Source organism: Schistocerca serialis, chromosome 6, assembly GCF_023864345.2.
Source record: "Schistocerca serialis cubense isolate TAMUIC-IGC-003099 chromosome 6, iqSchSeri2.2, whole genome shotgun sequence".
Taxonomy (NCBI): domain Eukaryota; kingdom Metazoa; phylum Arthropoda; class Insecta; order Orthoptera; family Acrididae; genus Schistocerca; species Schistocerca serialis.
The window spans coordinates 723,602,199-723,625,085 of record NC_064643.1 but is presented as its reverse complement, the minus strand read 5'-3'; the positions used below and the strand labels follow the sequence as shown (position 1 = coordinate 723,625,085).

Below are 22,887 nucleotides of genomic sequence, written 5' to 3'. Positions count from 1 at the left end.
TATGAAATAGCACCCCAGACCACGACTCTTGGTTGTCTGGCTGTGTGGCGGGCGACAGTCACTGCTGCATAGGGCGCCTCCAGGCAGGTCTTCTGCCCAGGATCTCATTGACTGGAGTAGAATTGTATTCAGTGATGAGTCCCGCTTTGAACTGAACCCCGATGAACAGCGAAAACGTGTCTAGAGACGCCCCAGACAAGATTGGTATATCAACCTGACTGTAGCCCACCATACTGCTCCGACGAGCAAGTGTGATAATATGGGGTGCCATTTAGAACCCCCTTTGGTTGTCATTCGCGGTACTCTTACAGCACGGCGGTACGTCTATATTCAACGCCCCGTTTTGTTGCCCTTCATGGGAAGCCATCCTGCGCTTACATTTCAACAAGATAATGCCCAGCCGCATGCGGCGATAGTTTCTACTAAATGGTTTCGTGCTTGCCAAAACCTCGACCAGCAAGGACGGGGAATCTCTTCTCAATTCAGAACGTTTGGAGCATTCAATTTTTTTCTGAACTTTTTAATTATTTGTTTGTCTGCATGTGGATATCACATCTACTCATTTCTATGCCATTCGGATAATTCCTTCGGGTGCATTGTTTTTCTTGTCTTAAAATTCATCTCTTGGACAGTATTTTTTCGAACCGTGTAAGATGTTATACGTCATCTTGAAGAACAGTTTTTATATTGTAAGACCAATGAACTTCGTTGGAGATCGCGGATTGTTGCAACAAGGGAAAACAGGCATCGAAACCGCCTTCATTTGTTTTGCTTGCCGATAGTTATTTATTCCGAAAACCTAAATATTTTTGCCCAGTTTTAAAATCAGTTTCCGTGATTGCAGGGAGAAATGTAACCCATTTCACTTTTTAAGGATATGGTTCATATGGTTCAAATGGCTCTGAGCACTATGGGACTTAACATCTATGGTCATCAGTCCCCTAGAACTTAGAACTACTTAAACCTAACTAACCTAAGGACAGCACACAACACCCAGCCATCACGAGGCAGAGAAAATCCCTGACCCCGCCGGGAATCGAACCCGGGAACCCGGGCGTGGGAAGCGAGAACGCTACCGCACGTTTTAAGGATATCACATGGAATTAATATTCGTTTAGCTTTACTACTGGCATACTTGTGTACACTCTTCTCGAACAGGAAGAAAAAATCTTGCCGTAATTGGAACGTACGAGACATTTATTGCTACAAGAGAGCTGTACTATATAGCCTTCCATACCCATGTATATTTTCTGAAACCTTGGTTTCACTAGCCTCTATTTAAATATAGTGTACTGTATTCTCAGCACGTTCTAATACAAGATATAGTGGAGGACCTGAATACTTAGACGCGAGCGCTTCTGTGTAAGTGATGCAATGCGTCAGTCTGTAGCTTTTATCCGAAAAAGGTCGTGCAATCCTCCGTAACAGCTGTGTATTGAATGACCACCGTCAATAAAAACGCCGGCGCACTTTCGTCACTCTAAATTATTCTCGAAAGTAAATTTGCTCATCATCTCAAACAAGTGTCATGCCCCTGAACCTGCAGTGACACAATGAAGAAGAAAAAAAAAAAAGCGCACCCTTATTATTGTCTGTCGCCTCATCGAGCCGCAAAGCAAACTCACTTACTTTTCTTTTCATGTTTCAGTTAGTTATGTATTGGGGTTCGCCGCCATGCAAGTAATTCCATTATCGGAGAGAGACACAATTGAGTGTTTCCCGCCGACCCACCGATCATAATATTCAGTATATACATAGCAGTCGTTAGTATTACTTGCTATTGACATATAATTAGTTGAAAAGTACCGTTCTGTTGTTTTTAACACATGCAACTTGCTACTCAATAACTTGCAATGTTTATCAACACAGTTTGAATGGTTTACTTCCAAGGGGATGTGCTGTGGTCTCTCTTCAAAAATTGGTATAGCACCAACAAATGACAAAGTCCAAATATCTGTTGCCATGTTAACGATAGCTTACCTTTCTCAAATCACTGCCACTCGCTGATGGTGCGTCCTCTTCAGTTCTTTCTTGCTAATTATAGTTCAGTAGAAACGTGTCCATTTTTAGAGTGATTTAAACATCAACTTTTTTTTTTCGTTTAAGTAACTTGTTCAGTTACTATTAAACTGCTGAACAGTGAACGTGATAACATGGAGGGGAACTGCAGCTCTTCCGCCAGTGGTGTTATTAGCAAATGATGATTATCGTTAAACCAGAGACAAAATTCAAGACGTGCATCATGTGAAAATTTCGGATACGATGTATGTGAAATAGGTACTAATTTTCCGCATGTAATTTTCGGTACGATCGTGTTTGTGTGACACTGATGCGTTTAGAAAATCACCGCGTGCTGGTAGTAGGGTCACTGTTTCAAAAATGTGTTGCTGATCCTACACAGGTTGTTGGACTACATGTTCAGAAGGAAAATGGGAACGTAGAAGAACATTTGTGTCACTCAGTGTGCTGAAAACCGTGTTAAATACTCTTCGAATTCGACATGTATGAAAGTGCTGACGGTATTCTTCGACAGCAATGGGAGCTGTACCATCTCAGAAGCCTTGAACGTACGCCACACCTGCACAGTCTTCATCGTGTAGATGTGTGGCATTTTTTCCAGCGCGTGAGCAAACACAGTTACCGATGCTTCTATCTGATACACTCTCAGTTCCTCGCACTACTCCACTCAAATCACACCATGGGTCCACTCGTATCACACCATGGGCAACTGTGTGTTCAGTAGGCTAGGTTAATGGCAGAAAGACGATTCGAGCTAGAATAAAATGTCAAAGAGGTTGGGTGCCTAAGTCAATTATGTGTCCTCCCTCGGAAACCAATTTGGAGTAGGGTATTATGTACCTGTAAATTTTTTTGCTTCAAATGAGGGTTCCTGTCGTATTCCTGAAGCTTGACCATTCCTCCTGAGATACACTGTGTAATTCTGATTCTAAATTCTAGTAATATTAACACCTCATGTTTGTCCCGGACTGTTCAAGAACGTGGAAACTTTAAGAATCCAATATTTTTCATATAACTTCTTTATTTATGATATTTATTAGCCCATTTCCGAGTTATCTAAATTGCTCTTATTGCAGACAATATTTTCAAAAATTTGCATCATGAACGTTGTTTCATTATCTCGAGAACTCTACAGCCAACAATGCTTTAAGAGATGTAAAATACCAAGAAACGACAAAATTAAAAACTAAATACCTGGCTTGATAATTTTACACGTACACTTTTTCGTAGGCTGTTTTTCCGTTTACAACAGAGATAAAAACACAACGTAAGCAGCCGTTATGTTTTAAGTTTTTTGTTCACGACTCGTTTCGGAGGCTTTTGCTCCATTATTAGGTGGCAATTCCAGTGTTGGCTCAGATGCACTGCTCTTGAAAAACCGACGATATCGGTATACCTGCAATGTTTTAATTTTTCCGCTTTGATTACGGGACGTTATTGATAGATTAGTAAGCCTTCTGAAATCATAGTGATAAACTTGAAACATTCCAGCATCATTGATTTCTCAGGAGCAGTGAACCTGAGGTGCACACTGCAACTGCCACCTCACAATGGAACAAAGCCTCCAAAACTGGTCGTAAATAACAGCTTTAAAACTTGAAATTTAGCGAGTGCTTACGTCGCTTTTTATTTATATTTCACACCTTATAACACAGGATAAACTATCATATTAGAAGGAAACAAAAGAAGCAGCAGCTAACCTGCAGATTACTGCTTGTTATGTGTGTGTCCTGATAGATACTTCTAGGCTGCTCAAACACCATCCAGGACTCTCTCCTAGTGCAGTAGTGGCTGGATTTGTTGTTGGTGCAAACAGTGCCTAGTGCCATTGCTAGAGCTCCAAGTGATTTCTATTGCAAAATGTAATTACATAAATACTAGCCTATTCCCTGTGGCTTTGCCTGCATACACGAATGACACATACGAAGGTTGTCCAGAAAATAAGTTCCGATTGGTCGCAAAATGGACACCACAATGAAAACCCGATGAAGCTTTCCACAGATGTGATGGGTAGTGTCTCTAGTATAACCGTCGATCGCATCAAGACGCTCTTTTCAGTGCACTGTGAGTGAGTAAAGGAGCCGAGAACAACAATGTCTCCCGCCAAGAAGGGGGGGAGGGCGGCGGCACGCTGACATGCTACGCCGTAATAAATGCAGCCCACCTAACACAACTGCCACGCACTTCCTTCTTCATGGCAATTCTCAGCCGCACTCTGCAGGGGCAGTGAAGACGCTCCTGCAGCCTTTTTGATGGGAAGTGTTCGATCACTCACAACACAGCCCTAATTGGCTCGTCCTGAGTATCATCTCTGTTCGCATGAAACGCTGGATATGAAGACAACACTGCTGTGCGCTATAGACCAGTGTAGAAAATTATCCGAAAGCACAGGCGACTGCCTTCTATGACGATGGTGTTGGAAATTTGGTATAATGCTCCGACAAATGTCTAAGTCTGAGTGGCGACTATGTAGAGAAGTATCTGGAAAGTGTAGCTAACTCCTGCAAATAAAATGTTTCTGATTTTCACAGTGGTTTTCATTTAGCGGACAATCAGAACTTTTTATCTCCTCATCACTCTTCTGTTGGTCCATTTCCACCTGCCCTTCCTCTCTGTTCATATATGCCCATTTCCTTCTGCCCACTCTCTCCCTATTCATTTCGTCCTCCTCTAACCATCTCAGCCTTCCCCCAGCCGTGCCCAGTTGCATGTGTGGCCCCTGCAAAACATGTTGATAAAGCAAGCTGATACTACTCCAGCTACATACCTGTTGTGCAGGTCAGCCTACATGTCAGGGGCTTGAAAACTGTTTTTGTCCTGACGTGTAAGATGTCATGCAAAGGAGATCAATAAAACAGGCTGATACCATTCCAACACCACATGTGTGTCGCGCAGGATAGTCTATGCATCAGGGGCTGGAAAACCATTTCCTTTCCCTGACATATCGACTGCCCTAAAAAGCAGATCGATAAGACAGGGCCGCGCGGGACTAGCCGAGCGGTCTGAGGTGCTGCAGTCATGGACTGTGCGGCTGGTCCCGGCGGACGATCGAATCCTCTCTCAGGCGCGTGTGTGTGTGTGTGTGTGTGTGTGTGTGTGTGTGTGTGTGTGTGTGTCCTTAGGATAATTTAGGTTAGGGACTGATGACCTTAGCAGTTAACTCCATAAGATTTCACACACATTTGTGTGATAAGGCAGACAAATACTTTTCCGACACAACAGTCTATCCTGCAAGGCAGCCTGTACAGCATGACCTGAAAAACATTTGTTTTGATCTTATCTCTGCCTCTATTGGAATAGGGCTGATTTTTCGTGAAGTCTGCTGTTTGTGTACCAAAGTTGACTGGAATCGATCCAGTGGTTTAGGAGGATATCCTGTACATACATACATACACACACACATACATACATACATACATACATACATACACACACACATGCTGCTGCCTTTTTCCTGTGGCTTGCCCACATATGTGTTCGATACATATATTGTAACATCTCATATACCCCTCCCCCCACTCTGCCCATTCCTCCTTTCCCTCATCTCTCTATCAATACCCTCTCCCTCTTGTGTCCATGTCCTCCTTGTCCCCATCTCCTGCTCGTCCCTTTCTCTGACCCAGCTCCTCCATTCCCCGTCTTTGACCCCCTCTTTCTCGCCACCCCCTCCCTGTCCTACCCTCCCCATCTGCCGATCTACACGTATCTCTCTCTCTCTCTCTCTCTCTCTCTCTCTCGTGTGTCTCCATTCCTCCTCTATCCATTTCGAACTTTCTCCAACCATGCCCATCTGGAAAGCGGGACGATGAAGCAGGCTGATACTACGGACATAACACACATGTAGTGCCAGGAAGATCCCAGACCTACATATGCGCACACAGTCTGCTTAATATATAGAGTGAACATTAATAAAGTCGACAGACTGCAGGGACTGGTTGTTGACTGGAAATACAGGAAAAAATGTTCTATGAACATGTGTCTGGAAATGCATTGTTGCCACGGTAGACGACGCTGACGAATGGAAGTTCCTGTGACCACGCGCCGTGCGTCCCGTGTGTGTTGCAAGCTGTGTGGTTGACCCAGCGTGCTGTAAGCAGCAGAATGATCCGGTATTCACGTCGGGAACAAGCCCAGATCGTGTTTGTGTACGGCCAAGCAGGTGAAAACGGTCAAGGGACAGCATATCCTGTAGATCCTTGTTCTCCAGATCTGATGTACGCGCAGTCCGCCGCCTTCCTGCACCTTCGCGTGTTGAAAGGACCCATATCACACAAACGCCTAAACAGGGCTTGAAATGTTGTATGATTTGGTACTTGTTTTGGTACGGCCGTGCTGCCTCTAGACCTTTTCCGTCTACTTGCCATCAGCTACGCAACTAGTAGCTGTTGACACCGCAACCGGGCCGCGACGATGGTAAATACGATGTGGACGACGCAGACGAAAGTGACAGTCTGGTGCGGTACCTTACTGCAAGTTACACTTCACTTATTTAACATACATTGTGTGTGCTGCGCTCGGAGCTTGTTTTGCGAATTTCTCAGACACCTACGTATGTTTTCCCTTTGCAGTTCATAGGAAATAGCATATGCATTCACTTGTGACTAACGAGTGTGTAATACTTTTAATACTCTGTTGGTTTATGTAAAATTGAAATGCTACGCCCACGTAAACCGCTAGTCGGCTACAGGCACAGTCTTCCTCTGTCCTAACGATACTGGCGAGAAATAATGCAACGCCTGGCATGGGAGAACGTCATGGACGAGACAGAAAATGTTCCTGTGGGCGTCACTTTGAAAAAACAACTTTCTGCCCACTCGAAAATAAGTAGAAAGCGAGACTGTCGAAATATTTCCGGCTTTTACCGAAGAACACGAATCTACACGAAGGAACATAGCACTGAATAGCTCGTCCTCTAGCAATGACCTTATAGCAGTGGTGTACTAAGGAATCGTTTAGTCTGATGGACGGCGCTCCAGTTGTCATTTTCTGCCCGGTTTGATGCATTCTGTGGAGCTTGCGTAAATTAAAGCTGTTTTGACATCGGCTAGTTTCCGTTGATGTTATAATTTCGGTTTTTCTTTCGTTCAAGCACTTCTTCTCAGAGAACGCGTAACGCTTTAAATAATTCATCCCGGCGTAAGGGCCCCTGTAAGCTTGAGCCGTTTGGTATTTTCAGGTTCAGAGCATATGGCCCCGGCAGGTCAAGGGGGCTCTCTCTCCCTCTCACGGGGAACACGTGTAGTGTCTCCGCCCGTAGAGAGGGCGCCATGAATAATTGATCGCGCCCCGCCGAGAGTTCGGAAGGAAGACTCGTGGCGGCCGAGACCGGCGGCGGCACAGGCTCTGCAAACTGCGAATGTAAACAGCGTGAGCTGCAGCGGCGCACGGCGGCTCACATTCGCTTCCCTTGCGAAGTACCAGGTTCCGCGTGGGTGTTGAACCCACGTGTCAGACTGACTGTGTGAACCGATCAAGAACGACGGCTTGATACGTCGGCTCCACAGCCGGACTAATCAGCGGGCAGCCAACACTGGACTGAGAACAGCTGCCATACGGGGTGGTCAGAAACATTCTGAAAAGCTTGTGACAGGATAGGTTGTGCTGAGAAATAACTGTTAAAAAATCGATATGTTGCGCTGTTTTCGATCTAATTAGCATCGGAGTTAACCAATCAGGCCGCTGTGCCCGCAAATTCAAACGGCCCGACAGAGAGACGGTGTCGCCGAACGTGTTCTTTGTTTGGATCGAAACCGAGCCAAAGGCTGAGCAGTTCGTACGCTATCATCTACGCTATAAGAACAACAGGCGCTAATTTTATCTGGCAGCGTTCTTGAATTCGCGCGAGCAGCGACATGATCGGCTAACTTCGATGATAATTAACTCTGAAATGGCGCAACATATCGATTTTTTTTTAACAATTACTTCTCATCACAGCCTACGCTGCAACACCCTTACACGCTTCTCAGACTATTCTTGACCGCAATGTCTATGGAGTACGACATACAATACGTACTTTTATCGTGATCCCGACGTCACAGTGCAGGCATCTAGCCGCGAAACAAAGCAACAAAATCAACACTTCCCTTACTGTTGAAAATAAAATACTAATTCACAGTTGCGTTTGAAAAATCCTGTCTTGGTAATAGAGATGAAATAGTCTTGCTTACCAATCGTCGTTGTTACGATATTTCAAACAGCCTTTCCTTACAATTGTTCCTAATAAACCTGCAATGTCACCATTGTATTTAAATCAAAGAAATTTTCAGCTTCGCGTCACAGCCCCATTATTGAAAATTCTATAAGGTGAAGAAATATGTATTCTGCTCACTGATAGTACTCTACATCTGCACTCCGAAAGCCACCTGCTTCTATATGGCGGAGTGTAGTTCTGATACGACTAACTGCTCATTCTGCAAATGGCGCGTGGAAAAGTGGATTTCTTCTCCCATGAATGCTCGATATGTTAGTTATTTACGTTCCGGGTCAACTGCCAAAGCCTTCACCAGTCATCAGTCCTGTGCAGGTCATTCTGCAAGTCGATACCGTCTTGTGGCGTTGCTACCTTCTTGAAGACAACCTCATCATCTGCAACCAGCCTTATCGAACTTCCGACGTTAACTACTAGATCATTTATAACAATAACGGTCCTATCACATTTCCTTGGGGTGCTAGTAAGATGGCGTTTACATCTATCGATTTGTCATTAAAAAGCGTCGTTTATAACATTTATAGCTTAGAGATGTATTGAGCGTAGCCATGTATGGAAGTGAAACATGGACGATAACTAGTTTGGACAAGAAGCGAATAGAAGCTTTCGAAATGTGGCGCTACAGAAGAATGCTGAAGATTAGATGGGTAGATCATGTAACTAATCAGGAGGTATTGAATAGGATTGGGGAGAAGAGAAGTTTGTGGCACAACTTGACCAGTAGAAGGGATCGGTTGGTAGGACATGTTGTGAGGCATCAAAGGATCACCAATTTAGTATTGGAGGGCAGCGTGGAGGGTAAAAACCGAAGGGGGAGACCAAGAGATGAATACACCAAACAGATTCAGAAGGATGTAGGTTGTAGCAGGTACTGGCAGATGAAGAAGCTTGCACAGGATAGAGTAGCATGGAGAGCTGCATCAAACCAGTCTCAGGACTGAAGACCACAACAACAGCTTAGAGAAGGCTTTTGGCAATGTTGATGGGAGTACTGTCTTTGAAATTCTGAAGGTATCAGGGGTAAAATACAGGGGTGAAAGGCTCTTTACAACTTGTACAGAAACCAGACGGCAGTAATAAGAGTCAAGCGGCATGAAAGGGAAACAGTGATTGAGAAGGGAGTGAGATAGGGTTGTACCCTGTCCCGATGGTATTCAGTACGTACGTAGAGCAAGAAGTAAAGGAAACCAAAGAAAAATTTCGAGTAGTAATTAAAATCCAGGGAGAAAAAAGCTTTGAGGCTTGGCGATGACGTAGTAATTCCATCAGAGACGGCACAGGACTTGGAAGAGCAATTTTTGAGTGCGATGCTACAGAACAACACTGGAAATTAGATTGGCTGATTATGTAACTAATGGGGAGGACTGAATAGAACTGGGGGAAAAAGAAATTTGTGACACAACCTGACTAGAAGAAGGGATTGGTTGATAGAACAAATTCTGAGACATCAAGGGATCACCAGTTTAGTACTGGAGGGAAGTGAGGGGGTTAAAATCGTAGGGGGAGACCAAGAGATGAATACAGTAAACAGATTCAGAAAGATATAGATTGCAGTAGTAGCCGGCCGGGGTGGCCGAGCGGTTCTAGGCGCTACAGTCTGGAACCGCACGACCGCTACGGTCCCAGGTACGAATCCTGCCTCGGGCATGGATGTGTGTGTGTGATGTCCTTAGGTTAGTTAGGTTTAAGTAGTTCTTAGTTCTAGGGGACTGATGACCTCAGAAGTTAAGTCCCATAGTGCTCAGAGCCATTTGAACCATTAAGCAGTAGTTATTTGGAGATGAAGAGACTCGGACAGCGTAGAGTAGCATGGAGAGCTTCATCGAACCAGCCTTCGGGCTGAAGACCACAGCGGACCGCAGAGGACCAGAGCGACGCGTTGGGTTCTGGAACTCTTAAATCCAGTCGCAGATATGATCAGATACTCGGTAAGCTCGCAGTTTTATTACTAAACGGCATTGTGGGACTGTATAGGCCTACAATTACAGGCATCTGTCGTACCCTTATTGGAAACGGGGATGACTTGCACTTGTTTCCAGTCGATAGGTACCGTTCTTTGCTCCAGCAAAGTACGATAAACTGCTACTAGAAGGCTAGAAAGTTCTTTCGTATAATTGCTGTAGAATCGTAGAGGTATCTCATCTGTGCCAGATACCTTTTCACTACTAAGCGATTGTGCTGCTTTTCTATTCCGCGATCGCGTATCTCAGTATCTTCAATTTCGGCGTTCGTATTATGACTTAATGGAGAGACCATATTATGATATTCTGCGGTGAAGCAATTTCTGAAGACCAAATTCAGTATTTCGGCCTTCTGTTTGTCATCTTCAGTTTCGGTGCCAGCATGGTCACTGAGTGACCGATTAGATGATTTCGATCCTCTTACTGATTTTACATAATATTAAAACTTGTTAGGGTTTTTAGTCATATCGGTTGGCAGAATTATACTTTCAAAATTATTGAAAGCTTCTATCATTACGCTCCTTTTCCCTTCGTTCAGTTTTGGTTTGTCAACTAGGACTTGACGTCAAGAGAAATATGTGATTCAGCTCCCTTTGTTTGCATGGCAGTTTTATAAGATGTCTATTAAACAGGGTGCGTTTTTCCCATCCCTTAAAACTTTGCACGGAACATAATTATGTAAGGCGTATTGAACGATGCTTTTGAATTTTTTCTATTTGTTCTCAGAACTAAATATTTGATGTTGACTGCTTAGATGCTGAACAGTTTGTATCCTGGCACTCTTGCTAAGCAAAATTATTTTCTTGCGTTTCTTAACAGTTTATATCACTCGTTGTCATTGATGCAATCGCGTCATTATGATCACCGATGCCTTCCTGTACGTTAACTGATTCGCAACGTTCTGGTCTGTTTGTTGTTAGGATGTCTGAGACATGATCACGAGTCGCATCTCGAACAATCTTTTATAAGTAATTTTTGGTCAAGATATTCAGAATAATGGTACACGAAGTCCTGACTATGGCACCAGTTTTGATCGGATGACTTTCCAGTTCTATACCTGACAGTTTGTCTCCCCCAGTTACAGCCGTGTGATGAGGAATCTTACTCACGAAATTTTGGAAACCATCTCTGACGCGCTCTGTCACTACGGCTCCTGATGCAAGCGGCCTGTAATAGCATCCGATTGTCATTTTTGCCCATCTTTGATGCTTAACTTTACCCATGCTGTTTGGCATTCGGAATCTATAGTAACCTCAGTAAATAGTATCGAACTCTCTACTACAATACTGCAACAGCTTTCCTGGGTATTGGTAGGGGTGCCGGCCAAATCTTCCATCGTCGGTGAATATATACTGCCTGGAGAAAAAGAACGTGAAGCACGCAGAAGACATGGTTGGATGTCAGTTTAACTCCCTACACGTACACACCATCGGCAGATATGTCAATGATCGGAGTGGGACATTTCAAAGTATTTACAAGTTTAGACCAATTTAAAATAAGCTAATTCGTATACACATACATTTACAGACTTCTAGTTGGACACAATCATTATATTTACTCCTGGTACACAATATTATATATATATTACAAATAACTTGCTAAATAATGTAATGTCATACTGCTCAATCATATCTCACTATCAGTCACTGCACACACTATACACACATTGTTTCGTAACACTTCATTCACTACACACACGCGCGCACACACACACACACACACACACACACACACACACACACACTGGTGAACTCTGGGCCATTTTCTGTACCGCAACTTCCCATTTGCTAGCCTGAAAAACTAAGTCAGCATCCCTCTATAACAAGTGAGGGAAGAAAGAAGAAGAGGTGTTAGTATAGTGCTACCCAATTCTCTCTGACGGGTAGATCGGCCATAGACTGCATTAGTGTAGTTCGTGTTAAATGTTGTTTCCGGGCGTGGGTAGGATATTTAAGAGGCGTGAACAGCGTCGGAGGTAGGATGAAATGAAATGTGCGTGTGGCTACGGCTTCCCGTCTGGTAGAGCGGTCGCCTGGTGCAAATCTTTTTAGTTGACGCTACTTTGGTAACCTGCGTTACGATGAGGATGAAATGATGGTGAACACAACACAACACCACCATGTCCCCGAGCGGAGAAAATATCCGATCCGGCCGACAATCGAACACGGGCCACTTTCAGGACATTATGCTGTGCTGCCAATCAGCTATGGAGGCGGGCTGATGTTGGATTTCCACTGTGAGTGCTCGCAGAAGGCACGTACTGGAGGGAGACAATGTTATCAGCACTTGACAGAGTTTTAGAGGGGTCTGTTCTGGGTCTCCATTTGATCAGCTAGTAGAATCGTGCAGTTTCCAGGTTTGTGGGATATCAGGATTGGACAATCACCCGATGTTGGACTGCGGGGAACGTGAAGGTGGGTGCAGGCTTACTCGGCATCAAGGTTCCGGTCGACTGCGTATGACGTCAGACCACCACAAGGGAGGATCACTGTGTGGTTTGTGCGCCAAGCACTTCGTAACCCTTTCACATCATGCCTGCTATCCGAGAACAACTAGTTGACACTTATCTGACGTCATCCCGCACCATTGGTCGGAGACTAGGAACAGCCAGACTAAGGAATTACCGTCCAGTGCGCAGGCTGGCGCTAACATCACAACACGAACGGCTGATTTGGAGTGGTGCCGTGACCAGGGAGCATGGACTGCTGATCAGTGGCGTCGCGTTGTGTTCGCGATGAACGGCAGTTCTGCACTGCCCTGGATGACCATCGCTTGCGTGTATGGCAGCTGCCTTGACAGAGGTCACATTCTGCCAATGTTTTGGAGAAGCAGAGCGGGTTACACCTGGCATCGTGGTGTGTGTGTGTGTGTGTGTGTGTGTGTGTGTGTGTGTGTGTGTGTGTGTGTGTGTGTGTGTGGGGTGTGTTGGGGGTGGGGGGGATATGACTTCAGGTCGTGGCTCGTAGTGATTGAGCGAACGCTGATGGCACAACGGTACATCCTGCAGTCTCATGTGACAGTATCGTGGTGCCATGCTCGGTCACACGTGACTCTGTGAACTGTCTCTTGATACTGAGGTGCTCCAGTGGCCAGCAAGGTCCCCAGATCTGTCCCTGATAGAAAATTTTTGGGACCAGCTCGGACGTCGATTCTGTCCCTTTGCCAATATCGAGGATATGCCGAACCAGTTGAAACAGTTGTGGGCCAGTCTGCCTCAGAAGAGCAAGCAATGGATTTTGTGACACCCTTCACAACAGTCGTAGTCAATGAATGCAGACCAGAGGAGGTGCGACGTTGTAGTGTTAAGCGGGCTTACACGGCCAATTACTTTGTAAATTGACTCGATTTTGTAATCACCGAAGTAACGTCACATACCCTTTCAACATGTGAAGTTTCATTTCGTTTCGTTTCCTCCTGTTCCATGTGCTTCTCTTATCTTGTCAGCCTGTGCAGAATCCATCTCGACAGCAGGACAATAACAGCTACAGGGTCCACATCGGCAAAACTACTTTAATACATTGGCGATTGGCAAGTAATGTTAAGCAGGTGTCGCAGACTTAATGTTGTTTTCATATAAAATACACTTATTCAGCGTTCAGAAAACCGATATCTAGTGTAACAGAATGTAAAGGCGTGATACGGAGCTAAACTGTTACAGGTATCTGGTCCCAAACATGTAGGTAGCGTACCTGCTCGGCTACGAAACACGCTCTCTGTAAAGCATGGGCGTGTTGGCGCCCTGTCTGAAAAGTATCGGGTTGAAACCTCTATTTGGTTGGCAGCCTGGGAACGGCGGGCAGACGTGCGTATGGAGGCGACATCTGCAACAGGAGAGTATTGTTTTTCTTTAGAGAGCGGTGGGTGAGGGCAGCGGTTATGAGTCGTGTCGCGAAGTAACGTGTGAGCTACGAGAACTCTTCATTTCATTAATGAAGTTAGCAACGTGCTCCTTGGTTATGTACGGGATTTGTCCTTTCAATCGATCCCTTCTTAAGTTGGGTTGTGCCATAAATTTCTTTTTTCTCCAGTTCTATTCAGTATGCCTACATCCTACTTCCTTTTCTTTCTAACCATTTAATCTTCAGCATTCTCTTGCAGCAGCACACTTCAAAACCACCTGTTCTCTTCTTGTCTGAACTGTTCATCGTCCGCAATCCACTTTCGTACAAGGTTTCACTCCGTACAACTACCTTCAGGGAAAACTTCCGAACACGTAGATTTGTAATCTGTATTAACACATTTCACTTTTCCAGAAAAGGTTTTCTTGTGATTGTCAGCTTGCACTTTATACCTCTACTTCGGGAGTCGTCGGTTATTTTACTGCATAAATACCAGAAATCGTCCATAGTTTCAGTGTTTGATTTACTAGTTTAATTCATTCCTGGCAGGCCTTGATTTAATTCGACTACATTCCATGACGCTTGTTTTATTTTTGTTGATGTTCCTCTTATAAACTCTTTTTCCTATCAAGTACTACTTTCCTTCCAAGTTATTTATCATCTCTGATAGAATTATTATTCAACAAAAATTTTTATTTCTGATCTCTGAAATTTAATTCCCTTTCCAAATTTTTCCTTGGTTTCCGATGTATCTTGCTCTGTGTCCAGATTGAATAACATGGTGTGGACGGTAAGCTAGAACCCTATTTCATTCCCTCCTTAGCTGCTACTTCCCTTTCATGTCGTCTGACTATTATAACTGCAGCCTGGTTTCTGTGTGAGTTGTAGATAACCTTTTGCTCCCTGTGCTAAATTCTTCTAAATTTATCACAGTTAAGAAGAAATTAATGCAGGGAGCGAACAGTTATCTGCAAGAGAATTTTTTTTTTGTACAGCTTCATTGTTTGTGGTGACTACCTCATTGTCATGGTAATTATCTCTTCCACAGATACAAAATAAAAAAATTGTAGGTATGCGAATATGGTTGATGGACGTGCTTAATACTTGTGCTGAAGGTATAAATCTTGTCGATCCATAAAATTTCGGGAATTCAGCCGTAACTGAACTTTGTCTTCTGCTAATATTTGGGCTGTAAATCGTTCACCCATCTTCAGAGCGAGCCATGAAGACACAAAATGCGAAGTCGCGATTTATTCCCATTCCTGATTGTGATGGAGTTACTGCGAGTTCTGCAGACTGGGTACGGCTTAGGATCTCCACTGTTGTCTTTTTCCGACAGCTTGTGGTGACAGAGGACGGGATCCGTAGGTTTCCCGAGGAGTCACTGATTCGCTCAAGGCGAGTGCGTGATGGCTCTTTCCGAAAGGGTATGGCTTATTTCCTGGTCTTTCTCTAATGATCTAGTCATTGACGGGACAATAATGCTATTTCTTGTACTTGCCGTTAAAAATACTGTAATGTCCGGTCACACGAATGTGACCATCTGGCGGAACTCTGAATAAACGCCTTCTGCAGTGCTAACAGTTGCGATAGTCAGTCAGGTTCTGGAAGTCACCGACAGGGGTGCTGGTCCAGGCCGACTCCACTGCCATGTCCAGCTGCCGTAGGTTTCTCGGCTGAGAATCTATAGCGCCAACAGCCCGATCCAGGTGGTGCCACAGATTCTCATATGGGTTTAAATCTGGGGAGTTTCATGGCCAGGGCAATATGGTAAACTCATCTTGGTGCTCTTCAAACTACGCGGAAAAACAAATTGCATGTATGTGTGGACACGGTCCCCAAAGATAGACGCGTAGTTGCCTTCCAGAATGACAAGATCACTCAGGGAATGCCCTCCTCCCCGGACCCTCCCGACGATTGCTATGTAGCTGTTTTTACGGATGGGTCGAAACAAGGGGATTCCGTTGGTTGCTCTGTTGTTTTTCCGGATCGTGTCCTCAAGGTCCGACTGCCTCAGACTTTTATACTGTCTTTGATGCAGAATTGTCTGCGGTCTTGCGGGCACCGGAGCAGCTGAGACATTATTCCTGTCCTAAATTTCTTGTCTGTTCAGATTCACTAACTGCCCTTCACTCTTTGCAACGTTTGTATCCAGCAGATAAAATAGTCCAGACCATCCAGGATGCCCTCTTCCACCTACAGCGATTGGGGAAGGTGGTGGCTTTCTGCTGGGTTCCGGGGCACGTCGGCATTGCTGGGAATGAAAGGGCAGATCTCGCAGCCAAGGAGGCGTGTCTCGATCCGCGAGTATCTCAGTGTGCTATACCCCTGCACGCACTCACCTCGCTGTTGCGCTCACGAGCCATGCGTCGGTGGGAGGATGAGTGGCTGGAAGTGACTGACAATAAGCTCCGTACAGTCAAGCCCACAACGCGTGTGTGGTGTACTTCCTTTCAGCCCCGTCGACGGGACGAGGTTCTCCTCACTCGGCTTCGGATAGGCCACAGCCCTATGACGCATGGCTTTCTGCTCCGGCGGGACGACCCTCCAATGTGTGGCGCTTGTGGCGTCCAGGTCACTGTGCGCCACGTTTTATTGGATTGCGTTTTATTTTCTGACAACCGGGCCGTGGCTGACTTGCCAGCGGACCTGCCATCTCTTTTAGGCAACACTCGGACGAATGTGGTTGAAGTTTTAAAGTTCTGTGCCATGTCAAATTTTTTACAAAGATTTTAGGGAGAGGATCTTAATTTGCTCACTGTGTGACAAGCTCGCCCAATTTTCTGTAAGTGGCCAGCCAATGACAATTTACTGTGGCATTCTTGTTGCTACGTTTTCCCATTCCTTACGTTCTGCTTTCTTATGTCGCATTTTCCTTCTTTTCCTCCTTTCTTTGCGTGTGTGTTTCAGTTTTATTAGGTCTGTCCACATTCGTTCGCTTTAATGTGTGTCAGGGCGCTGATGGCCTCGACGTTGAGCGCCCTATAAGCCCCAGAACACACACACACACACACACACACACACACACACACACACACACACACACACACACTCTCTCTCTCTCTCTCTCTCTCTCTCTCTCTATATATATATATATATATATATATATATATATCCCGACGATTGTTTCAGGTGTCTGCTTTCCGACGTTTCTTGCTAGTGCACGCCAACGGCCACGTGACCGATGGTGCATAAAACATGACTCATCCGAAAAGTCCACCTATCGCCACTCTGTGAACGTCCAGTTGCTGCTCTGACGTGTAAATTCCAACCATCGTCGCCGATGAACAGCAGTCAGCATGGGTGCGTGAACCAGGCGCCTGCTGCGAAGGCCCATTGCAGTAACGACCGCTGAACGGTTGTTGGGAAAACAATATTGGTAGCCCCTTGGATCAACTGGTCTGTCAGCTGCTCAACAGTGGCACGTCTGTTCGTGCGTACGCATTTCCGCAGCCGTAGTCCACCCCTATCACCGAGGGCTCGTGGTGCAGTACAGTTGCGTCAGCGCCGTTTTTGGTTAGCGCCGTTTTCTCGTGTGCTGTATACGTTAATCACCGCGGCACGTGAACAGTATACAAACTTAGCCATTTTGGAAATGCTTCCACCCGTAGCCCGAAGGCCAGTGATAATGTCCTTTTTAACGTTAGATAAATCGCTCTGCTTCCGCATTACGACAGCGATTGCACTGTTTCGCGCCCCCCCCCCCCTCCCCCCACCACGCTTCATACACTACTGCTCATTAAAATTGCTACACCAAGAAGAAATGCAGATGATAAAATGGTATTCATTGGACTAATATATTAATCTAGAACTGACATTTGATTACATTTTCACGCAGTTTGGGTGCATAGATTCTGAGAAATCAGTACCCAGAACAACCACCTCTGGCCGTAATAACGGGCTTGATACGCCTGGGCAATGAGTCAAAAAGAGCTTAGATGGCGTGTACAGGTACAGCTGCCCATGTAGCTTCAACACGATACCACAGTTCAAGAGTAGTGACTGGCGTATTGTGACGAGCCAGTTGCTCCGCCACCATTGACTAGACGTTTTCAGTTGGTGAGAGATCTGGAGAATGTGCTGGCCAGGGTAGCACTCGAACATTTTCTGTAACCAGAAAGGCATGTACAGGACCAGCAACATGCGGTCATGCGTTATCTTGCTGAAATGTAGGCTTTCGCAAGGATCGAATGAAGGGTGGAGCCACGGGTCGTAACACATCTGAAATGTAACGTCCACTGTTCAAAGTGCCGTCAATGCGAACAAGAGGTGACAAAGACGTGTAACCAATGACACTCCATACCATCACGCCGGATGATACGCCAGTATGTCGATGACGAATACACGCTTCCAATGTGAGTTCACCGCGATGTCGCCAAACATGGATGCGACCATCATGATGCTGTAAGCAGAACCTGGATTCATCTGAAAAAAAAATGACGTTTTGCCATTCGCACACCCAATTCCGTCGTTGAGTACACCATCGCAGGCGCTTCTGTCTGTGATGCAGCGTCAAGGGTAACCGCAGCCATGGTCTCCGAGGTGATATTCCATGCTGCTGCAAACGTCGTCGAACTGTTCGTGCAGATGGTTGTTGTCTTGCAAACGTCCCCATCTGTTGACGCAGGGATCGAGACGTGGCTGCACGATCCGTTACAGCCTTGCGGATAAGATGCCTGTCATCTCGACTGCTAGTGATACGAGGCCGTTGGGACCCAACACGGCGTTCCGTATTACTCTCCTGAACCCACCGATTCCATATTCTGCTAACAGTCATTGGATCTTGACCAACGCGTACAGCAGCGTCGCGATACGATAAACCGCAATCGCGATAAGCTACAATCCGACCTTTATCAGTCGAAACGTGATGGTACATATTTCTCCTCCTTAAACGAGGCATCACAACAACGTTTCACCAGGCAACGCCGGTCAACTGCTGTTTGTGTATAAGAAATCGGTTGGAAACTTTCCTCATGTCAGCACGTTGTAGGTGTCGCCACCGGCGCCAACCTTGTGTGAATACTCTGAAAAGCTGATCCTTTTTAATGGCCAGTAGTGTATATCCTCCAATGCTGGTGCCATCTGCCGTCTGTGGCTGGATATTGCACGCTGAAGTCGAACATAGGCGGCGGTCACATTGTGAATAGATCGTGTGTATGTCTTTAATTTAGTTATCCCTTACCTTTTGACATGCATCGCGAGATCTTTTCGTGTCAGTGGGAGGTTACTGAACCTTCGACGAAATTTTTACTTGGGAAGAAATTGGTACTGTAATACAGTGTAAGGATGGCTTGTTTAAGGCCCAAGCGACACAAGCGGCTGCTTGGGGCGCCAACTGATAGGGCGCCAGAGACGCCCAAGTGCAAAATTTGCATACATCGTACACGTGTGATTAGTAGACAAAACTGACACGGGTGAAAGTTTACGATAATAGAAGCCGAAACGTTCCAGTAAATACGGGTTCACGAAAGAGCTGCTCACGAGATAATTAGAAATGTGTGGTTAAGAGCAGCCACTGACTTGACTATCAAATGTTGTCCTAGTTAGTAGAAATGTAAACTTTTCTATGAAGTCCCCATCTAACCTGTAACACGCCCGGGAGTACAATTGGGTGGGGTGGTACCCTTTAAACAGGTTGTCGTTTCGGACCGTTTCTTGACCGTGCGCCCTGTCCACACCACGTACCTGATAATCCCGCGGCGGTCGTATTGTTCTGCTCCACACTGCTGCTGGCTTGCCTGAAATTATCTATCGAACTATGCAAGCGGGTTTAGGGGAGCAGCCGGCCGAAGTGGCCGTGCGGTTAAAGGCGCTGCAGTCTGGAACCGCAAGACCGCTACGGTCGCAGGTTCGAGTCCTGCCTCGGGCATGGATGTTTGTGATGTCCTTAGGTTAGTTAGGTTTAACTAGTTCTAAGTTCTAGGGGACTAATGACCTCAGCAGTTGAGTCCCATAGTGCTCAGAGCCGTTTGAACCATTTTTAGGGGAGCCACTCAACGTTAAAACACAACACTGTTCGACGTCTGGTATAAACAACTATATTCTGAGACGATTAAAGGAAATCGCAGGTTGCACTGTTTACATTCTAATTCATAAATGTTTATCCCAGTTAATAGATGATTACCCGTCAACAACATCACTCAGACGAGCGTGCGCGTAACCGTCGCGGCGTGGCTGATTGTTGATAATGCGGAAACGCGATGATCGAACGCACGTCCTCACGCTCGCTACAAGACTCTGGCACTTGACTGCACTCTTTTATGGTAACTAATTTCTATTGATTCACATCGGTTCATTCTGGGAGACCGAACACGGCGCGGATGATTGATACTGTACGGTACGACACGCAACGAGAGGATACACAAATACGTTATCGGCGGCACTACTCATTTTTAAATTAATTCTTTACGCACTTTCCTCTGAATCATTTACTTGTTTTATCACTTTACTGTAATAGCACTTGTAGAACACTTCAACTTCCATGCTAACAGTGCCTCTCACATGCAGAGCTACACACTACACAACACAACAGTTTCGTGTCCTGCGCTCGACTCTCTACAGACGCGGCTGCCCGCAAAGATACTCCACAACTAAGCCAGCGATATGACAATACGCTTACAAACCGGACTCAAATATGTAAAAATTTATTAGCCTGTCATGTCTGTTGAAACGTGTGTTTCACGTGTCGTCCTCACGTCTGGATGCAGTACTGTGCTCGTCTCTGCAGTGAGTTACGAATTCTTTCAAACACCCCTGGACAGTTCGCAGATTTCCACGAGACTGTGCAATTCGCTATTCCAGCCTTCTAACCATATAAACGCGAGCGCTGTACACTTCACTTTTGAGATGATCGCGCACAAAAAAAGTACGTAGGATCTAGGGGATGTGGCCCTGGAGTTTGGACCCGTCTATCTTGGACCATATTTGTACACCAGATGTTATCTTACATCAGCAGAAAGATGTGGCGGTGCTCCCAGCCTTGCGTATGGGCCGAGGCACGCTCGCATAGTATGCAGAAAGAGGATGAGACTATTGAGTGTTTGGCTTTGTTGCAGGCGGTGATCAACAGCACCATCACGCCCAACATGACGTTCACCAAGACGTCGCAGAAGTTCGGGCAGTGGTCGGACGTGCGCGCCAACACCGTCTATGGCCTGGGCTTCTCGTCCGAGGCGGAGCTCAACAAGGTGAGCCGAAAACAAGAGTAGAGGAGGGAAGGTGAAACATCTATTCTAGGTGTTTCTTTGTAATTTTGCTTTAGAAACGTAAATAAAAACAGAGTGCCAACCTGGGCTTACGACTGCTTCTTACCTGTGCTAACTCACATGTGTGGTGCTGTAACGGTGACACCGGTCACCTTAAACGGCAATCTATGCTAACGCTATACCTATAGGAGGAATTTTTATGTGGTTGTGACCGTGAGATAACCTAATGGAAACAGAACAGTCATTTTCCAAACACTCCAGTAGATCATGACCCACCGTCTGCTCTTGGTTATAAACAGACGTTCTCCCAGCACAAAAGCAGGTTGTAACAGTACATCTTAAAACCAATCGCCAGTCTTATTTGGCATTCTTCTGCCAAGCAAAATGATAAGGCTAACTTAACCCTCCTTGACACACACACACACACACACACACACACACTAAATTTTCCTTATATCTGTTCATACTGCAACACAGTAACCTAACATTCCAGATAAATGTGGTACTAACAAACAAATGGCCAATGAGATAGTAAACAGTAACTTAAGCCTCTCAACAACATGTACCTTAAATAAACTAGATGCAACAGTTTATAAAACCATTTACCGACACACATGAAACTAATAGCAGTACTGAACAGGGTAAAATTTGAAATGATTCTCAATGTTAATCGGGGGATGTGCTAATGATCATAAACTACAAGTTCATTGCTTAGTACAGGGTCTCTATGCCTCTGCATTAACCAACTTGCATTAGAATAGATAACACAGTAAATAGTTCTTTCTTAAACTCGCTCTTGAAGCAACCAAACAAAATGAAAATCGAACTACACTGGCTCTGAAGGAGCCTTATCATTGCTTCATTAACTAACTAGCTTAGTACATGAGGATCCTTAAACTTTCATGATTTGAAGAACCATGCTCATTAACAAAACTAGACCAGTATGTATGAGAAATGGTAACTATTCTTATCGTTAATTATTAACTAAATAAAGCACAACAAACTATAACTCTTTAAATAACAAATTTGCTTTCATAAGCAGTCTTTTGGCTTGCTAAAAAGTATAATTGGCTGTGCAAATGACAACACAATATTAAATTCGAGTTCAACCACTTTCTCATAATAAATTAGGACAATGGGCAGGATTCCTGTCCAGGTTTGTGATTTGGGCTAATCACATGTGTAAGATAGAGTTTTTAGAAACAACATAGTTATTATTATAAAATCAACCAAATTTCACAAATACCTGGTTCATTTACGGAGTGCCAAATATAAACAGTTTAGTGGAAGGCTGGTGGCGCAATTCGCAGTGGCTATTAACCTGGCGGCGACGCAATCATAGCAATATTGTTGGCCTCGCCCTGTTACATACCTTCTTGCTGTCGGAATTATTTTTATAGGGCCAAAAACCATCCCATGATAATGGTATCGCCAAGTGCATCATCCGAGGCCTATAAATACTGCCCTTCTGGCCTCAAAACTCCAGGAATATGAGCCACAGTGATCCGCTACTGCTAGCGAGGTGTTAACCACAGCACTGCTCAGTCCAGACTCCTTACCCGTCACAAAGGACGAGTTGCCACTTGCGCGCCAACCACACCTTTTCCACTCCGCCAGGCTTCTTCCGTAGCTGCGAGACTTCCCCATATCTTTTA

The 22,887-nt window shown here is 45.2% G+C and overlaps 1 protein-coding gene across 4 annotated transcripts in view; it reads left to right on the top strand.

Annotated features, from left to right (window-relative positions):
- Positions 1-22,887, top strand: part of LOC126484047 (homer protein homolog 2) — a 384,728-nt gene that overhangs the window by 253,963 nt on the left and 107,878 nt on the right. For all 4 annotated transcript variants that reach the window (XM_050107389.1, XM_050107387.1, XM_050107388.1 and 1 more), the window contains exon 3: positions 21,083-21,214. In XM_050107389.1, coding sequence (XP_049963346.1) covers positions 21,083-21,214 — 132 coding nt within the window. The remainder of the gene's footprint in view (positions 1-21,082; positions 21,215-22,887) is intronic.